This window comes from Myxocyprinus asiaticus, chromosome 10 (assembly GCF_019703515.2).
Source record: "Myxocyprinus asiaticus isolate MX2 ecotype Aquarium Trade chromosome 10, UBuf_Myxa_2, whole genome shotgun sequence".
Lineage (NCBI taxonomy): Eukaryota > Metazoa > Chordata > Actinopteri > Cypriniformes > Catostomidae > Myxocyprinus > Myxocyprinus asiaticus.
Window position 1 is genome coordinate 13,940,151 of NC_059353.1, and position 16,411 is coordinate 13,956,561.

The window sequence follows — 16,411 nt, forward strand, 5'->3', positions numbered from 1 at the left end:
AAGCCCCAAATAGCTAAAAATGTTATATCTGCTTTTACCTTAGGCTCTAACCTTTTTTTAAAATTAGCCATTGTTTACTTGTCTGTGAGCTTGCTTGGCTAAATAATCCAATGTTGTATCTTAGATGTCCAGAAAAAAATATGCCATCCAAAAGGAAAAGCATCCAAAACAAATCATCAGAAAATATGTTCTCGACTACTAATGATCAAATGTTCCATATCATCGCAAAGGGGAGTATCTCAGCTTTCTAATGACACATTGAGCATCTAGTCCACTAAGAGGCTACGATATTCAATGAAACAACAAAATTAGACTGAATTTCTATGGACGAGCACATCTGTAATGGCTAAAATGCATTAGAGTGCCACCTATATTTCAGATCTGTATATTGTGATGGAATGTGATAGAGAAATGTTTTATTTTTGTTAGTGTATCCTGCCACCTAGTGGAATAAAATAAGACTTTACAAAGTGAGGTAGAGTGAACAGAACCAGAATTACACGTTTATGAAGTTTTTTTTTTTTTTTAAACATGCTGTTTATCATAAGATAATAAACACATACAATATTATTTATTAATAATTGGAGTCTTTTTTTTATTTAGGTTTTTCTCTGAAAAATGTGACCAATTTTTGCAGTTAGTCCACAGTATGTGTGAATGGTGAGCTTTTAAATTTGAGTGTGAAAAATTGCGGTCGGCAGCCCAAAAATGCACCAGAGTTTAAGTTAAGGAAGAATAGAGATACACAACCAAAGTGAGATGCTCCAAAATATCCCACGATCCACAACGTGAAGTTTTAATGAACTCAATACAACAAAATGTATCTTGTATACAAGTTATAATTAACAGTAATTCATTAACAGTAATTAAGCAATTCACAAATTCTTCCTAAATGTATTAAAATACACTGAACTAAGAATATTTTAAGAGGAAAATGAAAATTTTAACATTAACGATTAATCAATTAATTAATCGCTAATTTCCATGACAATCAATTATGAAAATGTCTGAAAATTGACATCCCTAGTCTAAATGCTTAACTTGTGCTCATGCTCAGAGTAACAGATCTGCTCCGAGTTCAGTTCCGTTTGCTTACGTGCACTGAGAGCGATATTTTTAAAGTGCCCCAGATTCACTTTAATTTCACTTTTACGTAATTCCAAATATGTTTGGCCGCTACAAATTAATATACAAATTCAAATAACACACTCCATAAGGAGCACATTACACAGCTGTTGTAAATGTAACTCAGCTACATAAACTCTTCATGTAGATGTCACCAAAATAAAAGCTTGATGGTTAAGAAACTCTTTGGTTAAACTGAACCATTGCTTAACATAGCAATACCCCATGCAAGTTTAGATTTTATTGACAGTAATTGTTACATCCTGTACATGTGTCTGTGTTTTGATTTGTTGTTGTGTTGTCCCTCTGTCTCGTCTCCTCCTATCATGCTCACAGACAATCGCCATTGGATCATCAAAGTGTTAATCATTGTTACCGGTCTGACGTCATTACCTATCTCCGCCAATCCACCGTCACTCCGTCTGTTTAAAAACACGTCCAAAACGAAATGTTGGCAGTCTGTTGTTGGCTCCGCTTTCTACCACGCCATTGTGTATTATCTGCTCTGAATAAAATTGTAAAACATTCTCTGTGTGTCACTGTGCTGTCCTGTTGATTCCGCATTCTGTCACTTGTTGTTCATTACTCGTTTCATAATTGTGACATTTGTATGTCTTAAAATGGGGAAAAGAGGACAGGTAAGTATGTCACATGACTTACATGGTGCACACATAGTTACGTCGTTTGTATTAGAAAAACTGGTTAAGGGGGTCACGTGAAGCCATGCAAGAGGCAGACGTGTGAGCCACAAGCTCTGCGCACTTTGCTAAATTTTTTTATTATTTTCATGTTATAATCTGGTGAAATTTGATACACCCAGTTACACATTTGCTCTTTGAGGCAAAACATGGCAAAGAAGTCAAAATCCTCGGCTCTGGAGACATTAAAAGACACTTACGGGTTCAAGATGAAAGCCCAGACAGGCCTACAGACCGGGGACTTGATTTGGATGGCGCAGCGGGAGAGGTGATCCAGTGTCAGTTGTCCAACATATCGATGATGTTGACGAAGGTTCTTGCTGACTTGGAGGATTTCGCTGTAATACGGCAATCGATTACGGCGATGGAAATAAAATTCTCTGAGATAGTTACAAGAGTGACTGATGTTGAGAGACGAATCGATTTTCTGGAATTTTCGGAGAGGGAATTAACCGCTAATCCGCCCGCGACCAAAATTGATTTGGAACATCTCCTTGAAAAGCTTGAAGATCTTGAGAATAGAAGCCGCAGGAATAATGTTCAAATTGTTGGAATTCCTGAGCATGAGGAGGGCAGAGATATGGTGAAATTCCTAGACGAGCTTTTCCTGAGTCTGCTCGACATAACAGGCCACAAGCTGGAAATTGAGCGAGCTCACAGAGTTCCAGCTCACAGATTTGCTGAGGGAGATAGGCCCCGACCGATTCTGGCCAGATTTCTGAGATCATCCGATAAAGAACTGGTGTTGCGCCAGGCGAGGATCAAAGGAAAGCTTTCTTGGAAGAACCATAATATTTTCTTGTTCCCGGACTTTGCGAGTTCGACAAGAGAGAAACGCGATCGGTTCAAGGAATGTAAGAAACTCTTGTATCGGCGAAAGATCTCGTTTGCTCTGATGTTTCTGGCCAAACTGAGAATAGAAATGAAGGTTGGTCACAAAGTATTTACATGTCCCAATAAGGCAATGTCTTTTATTGAATCAATGAGCGAGTAAACTGCGTTGGCTCCGCCGAGCAGCTGGAGCTTGTTTTGTGAATAACACTTTCCTTAAAGAAACTTTTGCATTGACGGAAGATTACTTTTGCATTGAAGTTCCCAGCCAGTTTGAGAGTGGGCACTGCAAAATATCTACATGCTCACACAAAGGATGTCTTTTATAAAGTTGACAGATTGTGTAACCGAGATGCTGGTTTTGCTTCTTTTTGTATTGGTTCCGCCTAGCGGCTGGAGCTTGTTCTATTGAATAAAACTCCTTTGGAACAGCTGTGGATTAATCTGTTCGTTCTTCGTGCTTATTCCTCCTTCTGGCTGTAGTTTGTTTTGTTGAGTATTTTTACGGGATATTGGAATAATTACGTCATCCGTTGAACTCATAACAGCCAGCTCACTGAACATATCTGAACGGTTTTATATCAGCTGGAATATAAATATAATATAAATATAAATTTGTTTTGTGGAAGATCACACCTTTGAGACAGTTCTGTGAATGAATCTACACATTCTTTGTGTTCATTTTTCCTATTTGCTGGGGTTTATTTTACAAAGTATTTTCTGTTATGTAATTTTGCCTCACAAATTTGTGAGGCAAAATTGAGCAATCCGATGGCAAAGTTGTCATGAGGGCTCGTGGGCGTTCATGGACCTTTTGAGTTTAGAGGGATTGTCGCCGGTTGGCGCTTTCGTGCTTTGCTCTGCTTTCGGTTAATGCGCACGTTTTTCTTTTTTCTGTTTGTTTTGTTCAGGGGGAGGTTCGGGGTTTGATTGTGGTCTGTATCATTTTGTTTTTGACACACAATTTATTTTTTCTACTATATCAAAATGTCAAATGTTAATATAAGTGTACTTTTTACTTTTCTTAAATGTAAGAAATATGATATAGTGTTTCTTCAAGAAACACATCTCTCCCCGCAGGAAGACATGTTTTTTTTAGTGCTGGCTCAAGTAAGAGCAAGGGAGTCATTATATTGGTAAATAAACATTTACAATTCAAATGTCTCAAACAGACTAAAGACAAATTAGGGAGACTCATTATTGTTTTAGCTGAAATTCAAGGGCAAAAGTTGATTTTGGCTAATATTTAGGCACCTAACACTGATGATCAGGGCCTTTTTATACATCTTGAAGGGATGGTGCAAGCCGCGGGCACCCCTCATGATATAATATTGGGAGGAGAGTTTAATCTTTTGATGGACTCAGTCCTTTATCACAGTGAAGCAAAATTGTGTAAATCCCCTAGAGCATCACTGACGCTTCACAGGATGTGTAAAAATCTTGGTCTTACAGATTTTTGGAGACTTTTGAACCCATCTGGTAGGGACTATACATTTTTTTCATCAGTCCATAAGATTTACTCTAGAATAGAATTTTTTTTTTATATCCAAATCCCTCATTTCATCTGTTGTGGATTGCTCAATTGGAAATATCTTAGCCTCAGATCATGCCCTGGTGAGTTTAGAGGTGTTGCCATATACAGAGAAAAAGAAATCATATAGTTGGCGCCTTAATGTGTCCCTTTTGCAAAATCCTGATTTCCAACAAATGTTTAAGACTGAAATCAATGTTTATATGAAGACCAATTGGTCCTCAGTATCCTCTGTGGGTGTGGCTTGGGAGGCACTTAAGGTGGTTCTTAGGGGTCAGATCATACAGTATGCCTCATTCATCAAAAAATTCAAAGCACAAGAACTTGTGGAGTTGGAAGGAAATATTAAAAGTGCCGAGGCAGAGCTGAAGCGCCTTATGTCATCTGATGGCCTCAGAGAACTGAGCCGATTGAAATATAGATATAATACTATTTTGTCACGGAAAGTGGAGTTTTGGTTATTCAGGGCAAGACAGTCATACTTTGAATCGGGGGACAAAGCAGGAAAGCTTTTGGCTAGATATATAAAACAGAGAGAGTCTTTTTCCACCATTCCCTCAGTGAAATCTGCTGGTGGTGAAATATTTACCTAGGTATACTGATATTAATAATGCTTTTAAAGAATTCTACCTTGATCTCTATAGTTCTACATCTTCTTCTATTGATGAAGATATTAGAAACTTTGTGGAACAATTAGAACTCCCTAAATTGACGATTGAGCAAAAAAACTCTCTTGATTCTGAGATAACCTTGGAGGAGCTTGATGAGGTAATCAAGTCCCTACCTACAGGCAAGTCTCCAGGGCCTGACGGCTTTGTCGACTCTGTTTGAGTTTTTCAAATCATCTGCTACAGAACTGGCTCCACTTTTGTTAGAAGTTTATACTGAATCATTAAAGAATGGAAAGCTTCCGCCAACCATGACACAAGCCCGGATCAGTCTGATTCTTAAAAAGGACAAAGATCCAAGCAAGTGTAAAAGTTACCATCCGATTTCCCTGATCCAGCTAGATGTTGTCAAAAATTCTGGCTAACAGCTTAAGTAAGGTTATGACATCTTTTATACATATAGATCAGGTGGGTTTTATTCGGGGCTGTAGCTCTTCTGATAACATTAGGCGTTTCATCAATATCATGTGGTCAGTAGCGAATGATCAGTCTCCGGTCGCTGCCATCTCACTTGACGCCGAAAAGGCATTTGATATGGTAGAATGGGATTATCTTTTTAAGATTTTGGAAATGTATGGGTTCGGGAGTACATTTATTGTTTGGATTAAGTTACTTTATAGACACCCTGTAGCAGCGGTACAAACAAATGGATTAATTTCAGATTATTTTACTCTGGATAGGGGGCACTCGGCAAGGTTGCCCTCTTTCCCCATTATTGTTCTGTCTTGCCTTGGAACCATTAGCAGCCGCGATAAGAAAAGAGGATGATTTTCCAGGGGTGATTGCGGGAGGTGTGGCGCATAAGCTTCTGCTTTACGCAGATGATATTTTATTATTCGTGTCCGACCCCACTAGATCTATGCCTTGCCTCCATAGAATTATTAATTCCTTTTCCAAGTTCTCAGGATATAAAGTCAACTGGTCTAAATCCGAAGCTTTGGCTTTGACAGCGTACTGTCCAGTAACGGCCTTCCAGCCGGGCGCCTTCCAGTAGCCCAAACAGGGCATTAAGAATTTGGGAATTTTATTCCCAGCAAATCTGTCTGATTTAGTCAGAGTTAATTCTGATCCCTTAATAAAAAGTTTTTCGAATGATGTGGACAGGTGGGCTTCATTACACTTATCGATGATTGGGAAGGTTAATGTAATTAAAATGAATTGTATTCCAAAATTCAACTACCTGTTACAATCTCTCCCTATAGATGTCCCCCTCTCTTATTTCAGGCAATTTGATAGCATAGCGAAGTCCTTCATTTGGAATGGTAAGAGTGCCAGGTTACATTTGAATAAGTGCATTATGTAAGAGATTATGGGAGAAAGATTTAGACCTGGAATTGGAGGAGGGAGAATGGGCTAGGATTTTAAAAAAACATAGAAACTGCATCTAGAGATGCAAGGGTGCTCCTTATACAATTCAAGATTTTACATCCGTTCTATTGGACCCCCTCTAAATTGTATAGGCTTGGTCTTAAAGACACACCCACCTGCTGGAGATACCAATCAGAGTATGGAGATTTACAGTGCATCCGGAAAGTATTCACAGCGCTTCAATTTTTCCACATTTTGTTATGTCACAGCCTTTTTCAAAAATGGATTAAAGGTGCAGAGTCTGGTATGTGAGGTGTTAGGTATTCAGGTATTATTCTGCCCCAGACTCTGTATCTTGGGTGATGGGGTGGTCATTGACATTGTAAGTAGACACATAAAGAATTGGGTCTTAACCAGTGTCATGATTGCCAGGCAGATCATTTTGAGGGGCTGGAGGTTGGCTGGAGCACCCTCCTTTCAGGAGTGGTGCTCGGAGATGGGAAGGGTGGCGGCCTTTGAGGAAGTTACTTTTAGAGGAATGGGGAGGTATAAAGTGTTTGTGGAGAAATGGGGCATGTATTTTCATTTGTGGATGTGTGATTACTGTTGTTGTGTTTTTTATTTTTTATTTTATTTATTTATTTTTATGTTTTTTTTTATTTATTTTTTTATGTGTGTGCATATGTGTCTATGTCATTTAAGACCACTTTTATGTTGCTGTGGTTAGGGTGGGATTGGGAGGGGGAGGAGTAATAGTTGGGGTTAAGTTTGATTCTATGTATATATGTTTTGTTCTATGAGATACATTTATGTGAATCAATAAAAATTGTTAGTCAGAAGAAAAAAAACTGGTTAAGGAGTGAGTGCCACCCCTTGTCAGTTTTGTGTTTGTGTTAGGCAGAGTATATTAGTAAGGGCATCTTGATGCTGAAGATTGGTTCTGAGTTTCACATTTTCTTTTGTTAGTCAGTCAAGAGGGATTGGAGTAAAGTTAGCGGGCGGTTTTTGTTATGTTCTTTGATTTGGCGCCGCTCACATCCCATTTCCCCTTTTGTTTACCGATACTGTAAATATTGTATATACTTCAAATTTTCACCTGTTGCGCATTACTCACTGTTCACTGCATCTATCATTTGTATATAAATAAACCACTTTGTTTGGGAATATAGCTCTGTTGTCTCGGTCTTTTATGTACCCAGTATCCACAACAATAATTTATTCTTAATGTTACAGTACACCCTTTATACCCCTAGGCATATTGGGGGTCATAACAGTATTACTACATAATATTAAAGAAAGATTTAATTATTGTAAATTAATAATCATCATCATTATCAATATATAATATTATTGTAATGAGGAGGAGGGCGTGGACGGCCGCGAGGATGCACGCCCAGGGTTGAGTTGCCCCATCAGCAGGAGAGAGATAAAGGAGGAGCCGGGGATGCCAGAGAGAGAGAGAGAGAGAGAGAGAGAGCGAGAGAGACACGGAGCTGTGTGTGTGTGTGTGTGTGTGTGTGTGTGTGTGTGTGTGTGTGTGTGTGTGTCGATGTCTGTTGTTATATTTCAGTACAGCATTTGTGTTGATTAAAGTCTTGTTAATTGTTTATCTGGTTCCCGCTTCCTCCTTTCCTGAACATTGTTACACTGGTGCCGAAACCCGGGAAGGGAGGAAGAGCACGCTGTCCAGGAGAACTCACCGCTGCCATCTGCCAGGGAGGCGGAGGAGCCGTTACTGTCCACCAGGGGACGGAGGAGTCACTGCCGTCCGCCAGGGGATGGAGGAGTCACTGCCATCCATCAGGAAGCGGAGGAGCCATTGCCGTCCGCCAGGGGACGGAGAAACTGCTGCCGTCCACTGGGATGTGGAGGAACCAATGCCATCCACCAGGGGATGGATGAGTCAATGCCGGCCACCAGGAGGCAGAGGAGCCCGCTGTCGTCCGCCGGGGGCGGAGGAGCGGCTGAGCACCGGGTGGGCGGCATGCTCACGGGAACCGAAATGGCTGGGGGGGGGTTGGGTTAAGTCAGACCAGAGGTTTCCCTGGCCTGAATCGGGCGGTGGGGTTATGTGAGGATGCACGCCCGGCGCTGAGTTGCCCCATCAGCGGGAGAGAGATAAAGGAGGAGCCTGGGACGCCAGAGAAAGAGAGAGAGAGAGAGAGACACACACGGAGCTGTCTGTGTGTGTGTGTGTGTCGACGTCTGTTATGTTTCAGTTCTGCGTTTGTGTTGATTAAAGTCTTAATTGTTATTTATTAATCCGGTTTCCGCTTCCTTCTTTCCCAAACCTTGTTAAAATTTTATATTACAATATGATTATACTTACTTCTCTTTCTGCACGTATGAATGCAACACATCCTAAGAAAGTGTTTCACCGCTGTTCAAATGCACTTTGGATCGCATCATTTATATGTATAAATGTTTTCCATCTGAAAGGACTAAATATTAAATTAAACAAATGACAATAAAATGCAAAGTAATCTCTTCAGTAATCAAAATACTTTTTGAATGTAACTGTATTCTAATTACCAATTATATAAATTGTAACTGTAGTGGAATACAGTTACATATATTTTGTAATTTAAATACGTAATACATGTATTCTGTTACTCCCCAACCCTGAATGTGAATATGAAGAAGACAAAGTGTTTTTTTTTTCCTTTCTCTCTTTGTATCAGTTTTATTTATTTACTGATTTGTTTGTTTTTTGTGGCTAAAGTAAAAAGGTCCAAGTTGAGTTCTCTTGACTGAAGTATGAACCCTCAAAAAGTAGCTTTTTTATTGGCAGTAGAACATGGGCAAAACATTGCCAAATTTTGGTCAAAAGGAACCATTTTTTTTACTATTTTTTGTTTTCCTATTACAGTTCAAATCGCAATATTTTTCTAAATAATCGCAATATGACTTTTTGTCCAAATTGTGCAGCCCTAGAATATATTTTAAATAATTGCCCAGTCACTCTGTTGGGCTATATAGCTCTCTACTGTACTTGTACTGAACTTAAAATTATTGCTTATGAAAGAGTTAAAAGTGGATTACTGCAAGGTTTCTAAAATTACTTAATAAACAGAATATAAATGAAATTAATTACTGAGTTACTAACTTTAGTGATAGAAAGATATATTGGTCAGGCCGATTAATCAGCTGGTTTCTGGCTATTTTAAGATTATCATATTGGACAATAATTGTGACCGCTTGGCTACTAAACAAAATGCGCCAGGTCCAAGGTCTTCCAAGAACCTTGTTTATGGATTTTTGCTAATTGTAATTGAACACTGTGTATATTAGAAATCTTTTAATTTTAGCAATGTTGCGTAAACCTGTTTACTTTCATTAAATTGCATCAGGTATTTATCGGCACATATAAAAATTGGTAACATACAATAGTTACCTTAACCTGATTTCACCATTACAATTAGTTTAGTTTTTGTAACTTAATGTAGTCAGGTGGATTCAGACATGTTAAAGATTTTTTTATTTTATTTGAATCAAACCAGTTCATTTAGATGTTACCACATGAAGCACATTTTATGTTAACTTTTTTTACAGTAATTGCATTTTATCAGCCACCTTGATCTCTAGATTTACACTACCGGTCAAAAGTTTTGAAACACTTGACTGAAATGTTTCTCATGATCTTAAAAATATTTTGATCTGTAGGTGTATGCTTAAATGTTTGAAATTAGTTTTGTAGACAAAAATATAATTGTGCCACCATATTCATTTATTTCATTATAAAACTAAAATTTAATAATAAAAAAAACGTTTTTGAAATTGATGACTTGGACCAAATAATAAAGAAAAGCAGCCAATAGGTGCCCAACATAACATCCTTCAATACTGTTTAAAAAGCATCCCAGGGTGATACCTCAAGAAGTTGGTTGAGAAAATGTCAAGAGTACATGTCTGCAAATTCTAGGCAAAGGGTGACTACTTTGAAGATGCTAAAATATAACACAGTTTTGATTTATTTTGGATTTTATTTAGTCACAACATAATTCCCATAGTTCCATTTATGTTATTCCATAATTTTAATGACTTTACTATTATTCTAAAATGTGAAGAAAAAAAAAAATGATAATAAAGAATGAGTGTTTCAAATCTTTTGACCAGCAGTGTATATATCGACCACTACTTAACTTTGTGGGTTAATTTAGGAAATATGGCAGTGAAACATCTGTATCACTATATAAAATATTTTGTCAACTAACCTAAAACTTACTTAATATGGTAACAATGAAAATAACTGGTTTTATTTGAGTCTTCTAGGGCTGCCCCTGGCCAAAGATTTTCCTAGTCGACTAGTAGGCGTTAATTTAAGCCATTAGTCGACTAGTCGCACATTTATGATATTAATTTAATTACTTATATATATTTTGGGGGCATCAGAAAATGGTTTGATTTCCAGGGCTGAGAAAGAATGTTATAAGTAACATTTCTAACACTGTTCTACATTACAGTGAAATACTAAACCGTAATAATGAGCCTTTAAAATATACATTTTACAAGCGAACGTACCAAGCGAGCCGCAGTGACACTGGCAAAGGTGGTAATGATTCTGAATGTGTTGGAAAAACCAGAAAGAGACTGTCTGAACATTTTGTTAATTTATAGAGAGAAATGCATATTAGAGTTGTGCCGACAGACGATGGTCAGAGTGATCGCCAATAGCTGATGCCTTTGACGATGTCAAGACAATATTTGGCTCATTTTCCAATGTATTAAATTATTATTATTATTATTATTATTATTATTAGGCTATTATTATTATCAAATTAATATGACAAATAATTTGCCTGTAGACACACAGACACACGCTTGAAGCAACACACTTTGTTATATTATTAAGAACAGATGACAGAAAAGCCGTCTATGCGCATGTATGACACACTGTTTGTACGGAGGCGTGCAGTCTCGTGGAACACACGTATGTAAAAGGTTCTCACTCTTTCTTAGTTTCTGTTTTTTTTTTTTTTCTTTTGCAAGAACAGTATGGTCTATGAGTGCTGCAAATGACCTCGGACATCTCAGTTCAGGAGGTGATTTGAGTTCAGTTCGCTTTATTTCTACAGAGCAGTTCATTGTGACCACAACTCTGCAGCCTATACATCTGTGATTAAAACATAAAATAATACAAAAACACGTTCACCTCAAACCATGATTTATATTTCAGTGATTATTATCATCATTATAATTATTATTTTTACATTTATAATTGTTTTTATGTCTTTATTTGTGTTAACTCTTTTTATTCTTTCTTTCACTCCATCACTTTAGCACCCTAACAACCAAAACCCATTGACTGCCATTCAAAAAGGCTTAGATGGATATCTTCAGATCAGAATGTCCTACAGACATGAGAGTTGGGTTGTTTTAATTGGGTGAGCAATCAGTCTTCAAGTATCATCATGGAAACTACTTAGCCATGCCCTAGCAACCATTTAGAGCACCCTAGCAACCAAACCCCACTAACTTCCATTTAAAATCGCTTATATGGGAATCTCAGGATCAGAATGTCGTAGAGACTTCATTGTTGGCTTGTATGACTCAGAACAGCAAGCAGCCCTCTTGGTGTCACACTGGCAACTGCCTAGCAACCACATGGGCTTACCCTAGCAACCAAGTAACAAATTACATATCTCTGCATCAGAACATCGTAGAGACTTCCGGGTTGACTTATTTCACTCAGGATAGCAAGGAGCCTTGATAAGTATCCCCCTGGTAACTGTTTAGCAACCAGATGGGGTTACCCTAGCAACCAAGTAACAAATCATATATCTCTGCACCAGAACATCGTAGAGACTTCCGGCTTGACTTATTTCACTCAGGATGGCAAGGAGCCATGTTAAGTACCAACTTGGTAACTGCCTAGCAACCAGATGGGGTTACCCTAACAACTAAGTAAAAAATCACATTTCTCTGCACCAGAACATCGTAGAGACTTCCGGGTTGACTTATTTCACTCAGGATGGCAAGGAGCCATGTTAAGTACCAACTTGGTAACTGCCTAGCAACCAGATGGGGTTACCCTAACAACTAAGTAAAAAATCACATTTCTCTGCACCAGAACATCGTAGAGACTTCCGGGTTGACTTATTTCACTCAGGATGGCAAGGAGGCTTGATAAGTATCACCCTGATAACTGCATAGCAACCAGTTGGGGTTACCCTAGCAACCAAGTAACACATATCTCTGAACCAGAACAACGTAGAGACTTTGGGTTTCTTTCATTTAACTCAGGGTAGCAAGGAGCCTTTTGAGTATCACCTTGGTAACTGCCTAGCAACCAGATGGGATTACCCTAGCAACCAAGTAACAAATCACATATCTCTGCACCAGAAAATCATAGAGACTTCTGGTTTCATTAATTTGACTCAGGGTAGCAAGGAGCCTTTTCAGTATCACCTTGGTAACTGCCTAGCAACCAGATGGGGTTACCCTAGCAACCAAGTAACAAATCACATATCTCTGAACCAGAACATATCTATCTATCTATCTATCTATCTATCTGATAGAATGAATGGTCTTATAATCTTTAAACTCTTAAACTTGTAACTACTTCAAACTTAAAACTTTCAAACTTCAAGCTTTTACAACTGCTTCAAACTTTCAGGCTAAGCTTTCTCGAGCCAACCTAAAGTTTGTCCACAAACGTTTTAATCTAGTTGGATATTGCTAATATATATATATATATATATATCGTGAAGGAGGGAACAAAACAAATGTATTCACACACATGATGTATTTTCCTGAACAACGAAATACCCGACCGGTATAGAATGCACAGATGAAGTAGGTTCTTTGCCAAAGAGATGTTGCCCTTCACAACTGTTGTAAAACCATCTTTCAAAAAGCTGAACACACATTTTAATTGCACTTAATTTTTTTCCAGTTTCATTTGAATTTTTAGTTAAAATAAATAAAAAATAAAGTCAAAGTTTGAAATCAATGTGTCTTGCTTTATTGTGTAAGCTTAACCCTAACCCTGCTTAACAAAAATTACCCCATAGTAACACCTAGCATCCAACCAGCGGTAATACTGGTGTTCGTCATTTTTCTGTGGAGTTTTTTCTGCAACCAACCGACCAATCAAAACTTGGTCGACCAAGACTCTTCTCATAGACTAACATTTGGTCGACTATCAAGGGGCAGCCCTAGAGTCTTCTATATTATTTAATGTGACAGAATCAACCTGAATACACTGGGTTACACCAACGAAAGCCTCACATGCACAGCCTACATTTTGCTCTAACAGGGTCTTGAACCTTGCTACCAAAAATAAACCTAATAATGCAAATTAAAAGTTTAGCGGGAAAATAATATTTACTTTTTCCTAAAATCAACATTTTAAATGCAGTCCAGTTTTCCCCTCAAGCCTTCCTTGTCATGATTTTGCTTTCATCCTTCCTGACTGATAAGCCCCAGTTCACTTTAAATAAAGCGTGTAAAATGCAAATAGATCAGCTGCAGCACAGTCAGGTTGTCAGTATATAAACGTTTCCCAGTGAGACAGCTACATTATAAATACGTCCATGGTTTACCTGCTGGAGTGTGTGTGCAGTGTAATCTCTTTTCATGAGGCTATTTGAAATTAACTCCCTACCATGTGCATGGATAATAAACATTTCAACTGATTTTAAACCCATTTTAGAAGTTATGTGTAGCATATTTTGCCAGTTGTTTAGTTATTTGTTCATTATTGAGCAGTTAAAGAATCTTTAGGACACGAAACGTACTGTATTTATAAAAGTAATCTGCATTTAGAAGCATCAAATATATATAATACTGTACCATGCTCGTAATCCGAGTACAAATCTGCTCGTGGCGACAATTTCTCGGATATCTTCTAAATACAAAGACTTGTTGGTCGTCTTATATTTTATATTTCTACTTTAAGTCTATCATTAAACTGAATTGGGTCATATATGGAATTTCAAACACACATTTAATAGAAATAGACATTGTAAAGAATGTCTTCTGGCTTCTGAAATAACAGCACGTACCGAAGCAGGAATTGATGAAGCCGTACCACATACATCCGTGCCGCCCGAGCAGCCATCGTCCCCGCACACTGGACGCGAAGCTCAGGGTCGTCCCGAACATACACACGAGCATGTCACTGACGCTGATGTTCAAAAGAAACATGTTAACCGGAGTCCGAAGCGTCTTAAACCTACAGAAGAGGACTAAGACGATAAAGTTATTGAGAAAGCCGAAAGTCATGATGAATCCCAGGACCACGGACAGTGCAATGAAGCCCGCCCGAGAGAGCGTCTCCACCGGCGGGTCGCTATAATCCTCGTCCAGTAGAGTTAACTGGTCTTCCTCGCTCATGTTAAAGCTACAGTTGAAATCAGCCTTTTCGGAAAACACCCTTAAAGATAGTTATAAAGTAACTTGTCTGTCAGTGCTGGATTTCTTGAGGCGCGTAAGTGAACACCTCCGCGCAGCCATGTGCATCACCATTTTAACTGTATACTGACAATCACTGACAGATGGAAAAAGAAAAAAAAAAGTAACATTTGAGAGCACTTCTGCAATATAAAGCGGTTGGTACTGAACTTCGCCTCGCATGAAGTTCAAAAGAGCCACTGAAACTGGCTATATATGCTATGAGTTCTTCTTATAAGAAGATTAAAAGTCAGCGACATCCATGACATTTATCGGACTTGTTAAAATTCTATCAGCTTTAAACGAGGTCCGAGAGCGCGCGACGCAACAATATAGTGACCAAATGTCACAAACATTGTCAGAATTATTGTTAACCGAATAAAGTCCGTTCATGAGCTACTTGTTTGTTTCATTTTATGAACGTGTCATCTCGTCGTTACCTCAGTATTCCCGCCGAGAGCGCGAGCTTTGCAATGCTCGGTGAAAGCGTCACGCGCAACAGGCGCAACTTAAAGCAAATATGACGTCACGTGAGAGCGATAGGAGCTCATCGACAGCCTGCCTCTGAGGACGACATACGAACTTCGCATTCATGTATTCAGTCAATAAGAATTTACTCCTTTTACGACATCATTTCACATATCAGATACGCATGATTTCCCCATTGACTGAAAGAAAATCACAAGTAGTCAGTTTCATATTAGTTAACCAGATTGCTGAGAATATGTACTTAGAGCACGGATAAAACAATAAAATGTTAAAGGGATAGTTCACCCACAAATAAAAATTCAGTCATTGTTTACTCACCCCTGTACTGTTATAGCCATAAATGACTTTATTTTCTTAACACAAAGGGAGAAATTGTTCCCAGTGATGTCATAGAATGGAAGTTTACGGTGACTACCTCTTCAAGCATCAAAAGAATGCAAAAAGATGATTCATGATTGTTATGAAAGAATACGATAAGGTTTGGTGAGAAACAAACAGAAATCTAATGTATTATTTAGTGAAACCAGTTGAGGCAGTTGACCTGCCGTTGATCTTCTGTGCGCGTTCATGATAGGGCACGAGAGCAACAGCCCCCTCACGACATGGGGTGTTCAAGCGAAAACTTGTTTTCTTTATCTAAAAACAGGACCGCCACAGCGATAGTGACAACAGAACACAACAAAGATGCACAAAAAACAGAGAACAGAACTTACTGAACATGTCTGAAGAGTTTGTAGTCAAAGAATTGATGCATTTCTGTGCCCAGCCTTATTTTTTTTAAACAGAGTACTCGAAAATCTAACAGAAACATAGAGGAGGCTACAGGCAGCCACAGTAACACCGTGTCCTAACCTGACGGCAAACGACACGCGATAAAAGGTATCCTTTCTATGTCGGCACAGCCATTGACCAGGAAAATAAAAAATGGCCCTCCATGTCAAAAAGGTTGCCGACCCCTGGCCTATAGCCTTTATATGTGTCTGTCTGTGTATTGATTGATTGATTGATGTATATCTAGTCTATCTATTTATCTAGTATATAGCCTAATTTAAATAAAGCAGCACTGTTATATTCTACTATTTTTGTTGTGCATGTGTGATATTGTACCTGAAGAACGCCTATATGTTTTTATACAATGTGTTGCTGTGTATCATTAAGCACATTATGTTACAACTTCACAAACACACACACAAAATACATCATTATTGTAACGATGGCTGGCAAGGCAATGACAGGCAGACGAAGACGAGATGATGTGAAGAACCCAAGTGCAGTTTATTACAAACGTGGAATCCAAAAACTGTAAATCAAATGTGAAACAAAACAGACATAAACAACTAGACTTGACTTGACTTGACCATAGAACC

At 38.4% G+C, this 16,411-nt stretch overlaps 1 protein-coding gene across 1 annotated transcript in view; it reads right to left on the bottom strand.

Annotated features, from left to right (window-relative positions):
• Window positions 1–14,513, bottom strand: part of LOC127446793 (parapinopsin-like) — a 68,149-nt gene extending 53,636 nt beyond the window's left edge. The window contains exon 1 of the mRNA XM_051708007.1: window positions 14,168–14,513. Within this exon, the coding sequence (XP_051563967.1) occupies window positions 14,168–14,498 (331 nt within the window). The 5' untranslated portion in view covers window positions 14,499–14,513. The remainder of the gene's footprint in view (window positions 1–14,167) is intronic.
• Window positions 14,514–16,411: the final 1,898 nt, after the last annotated feature.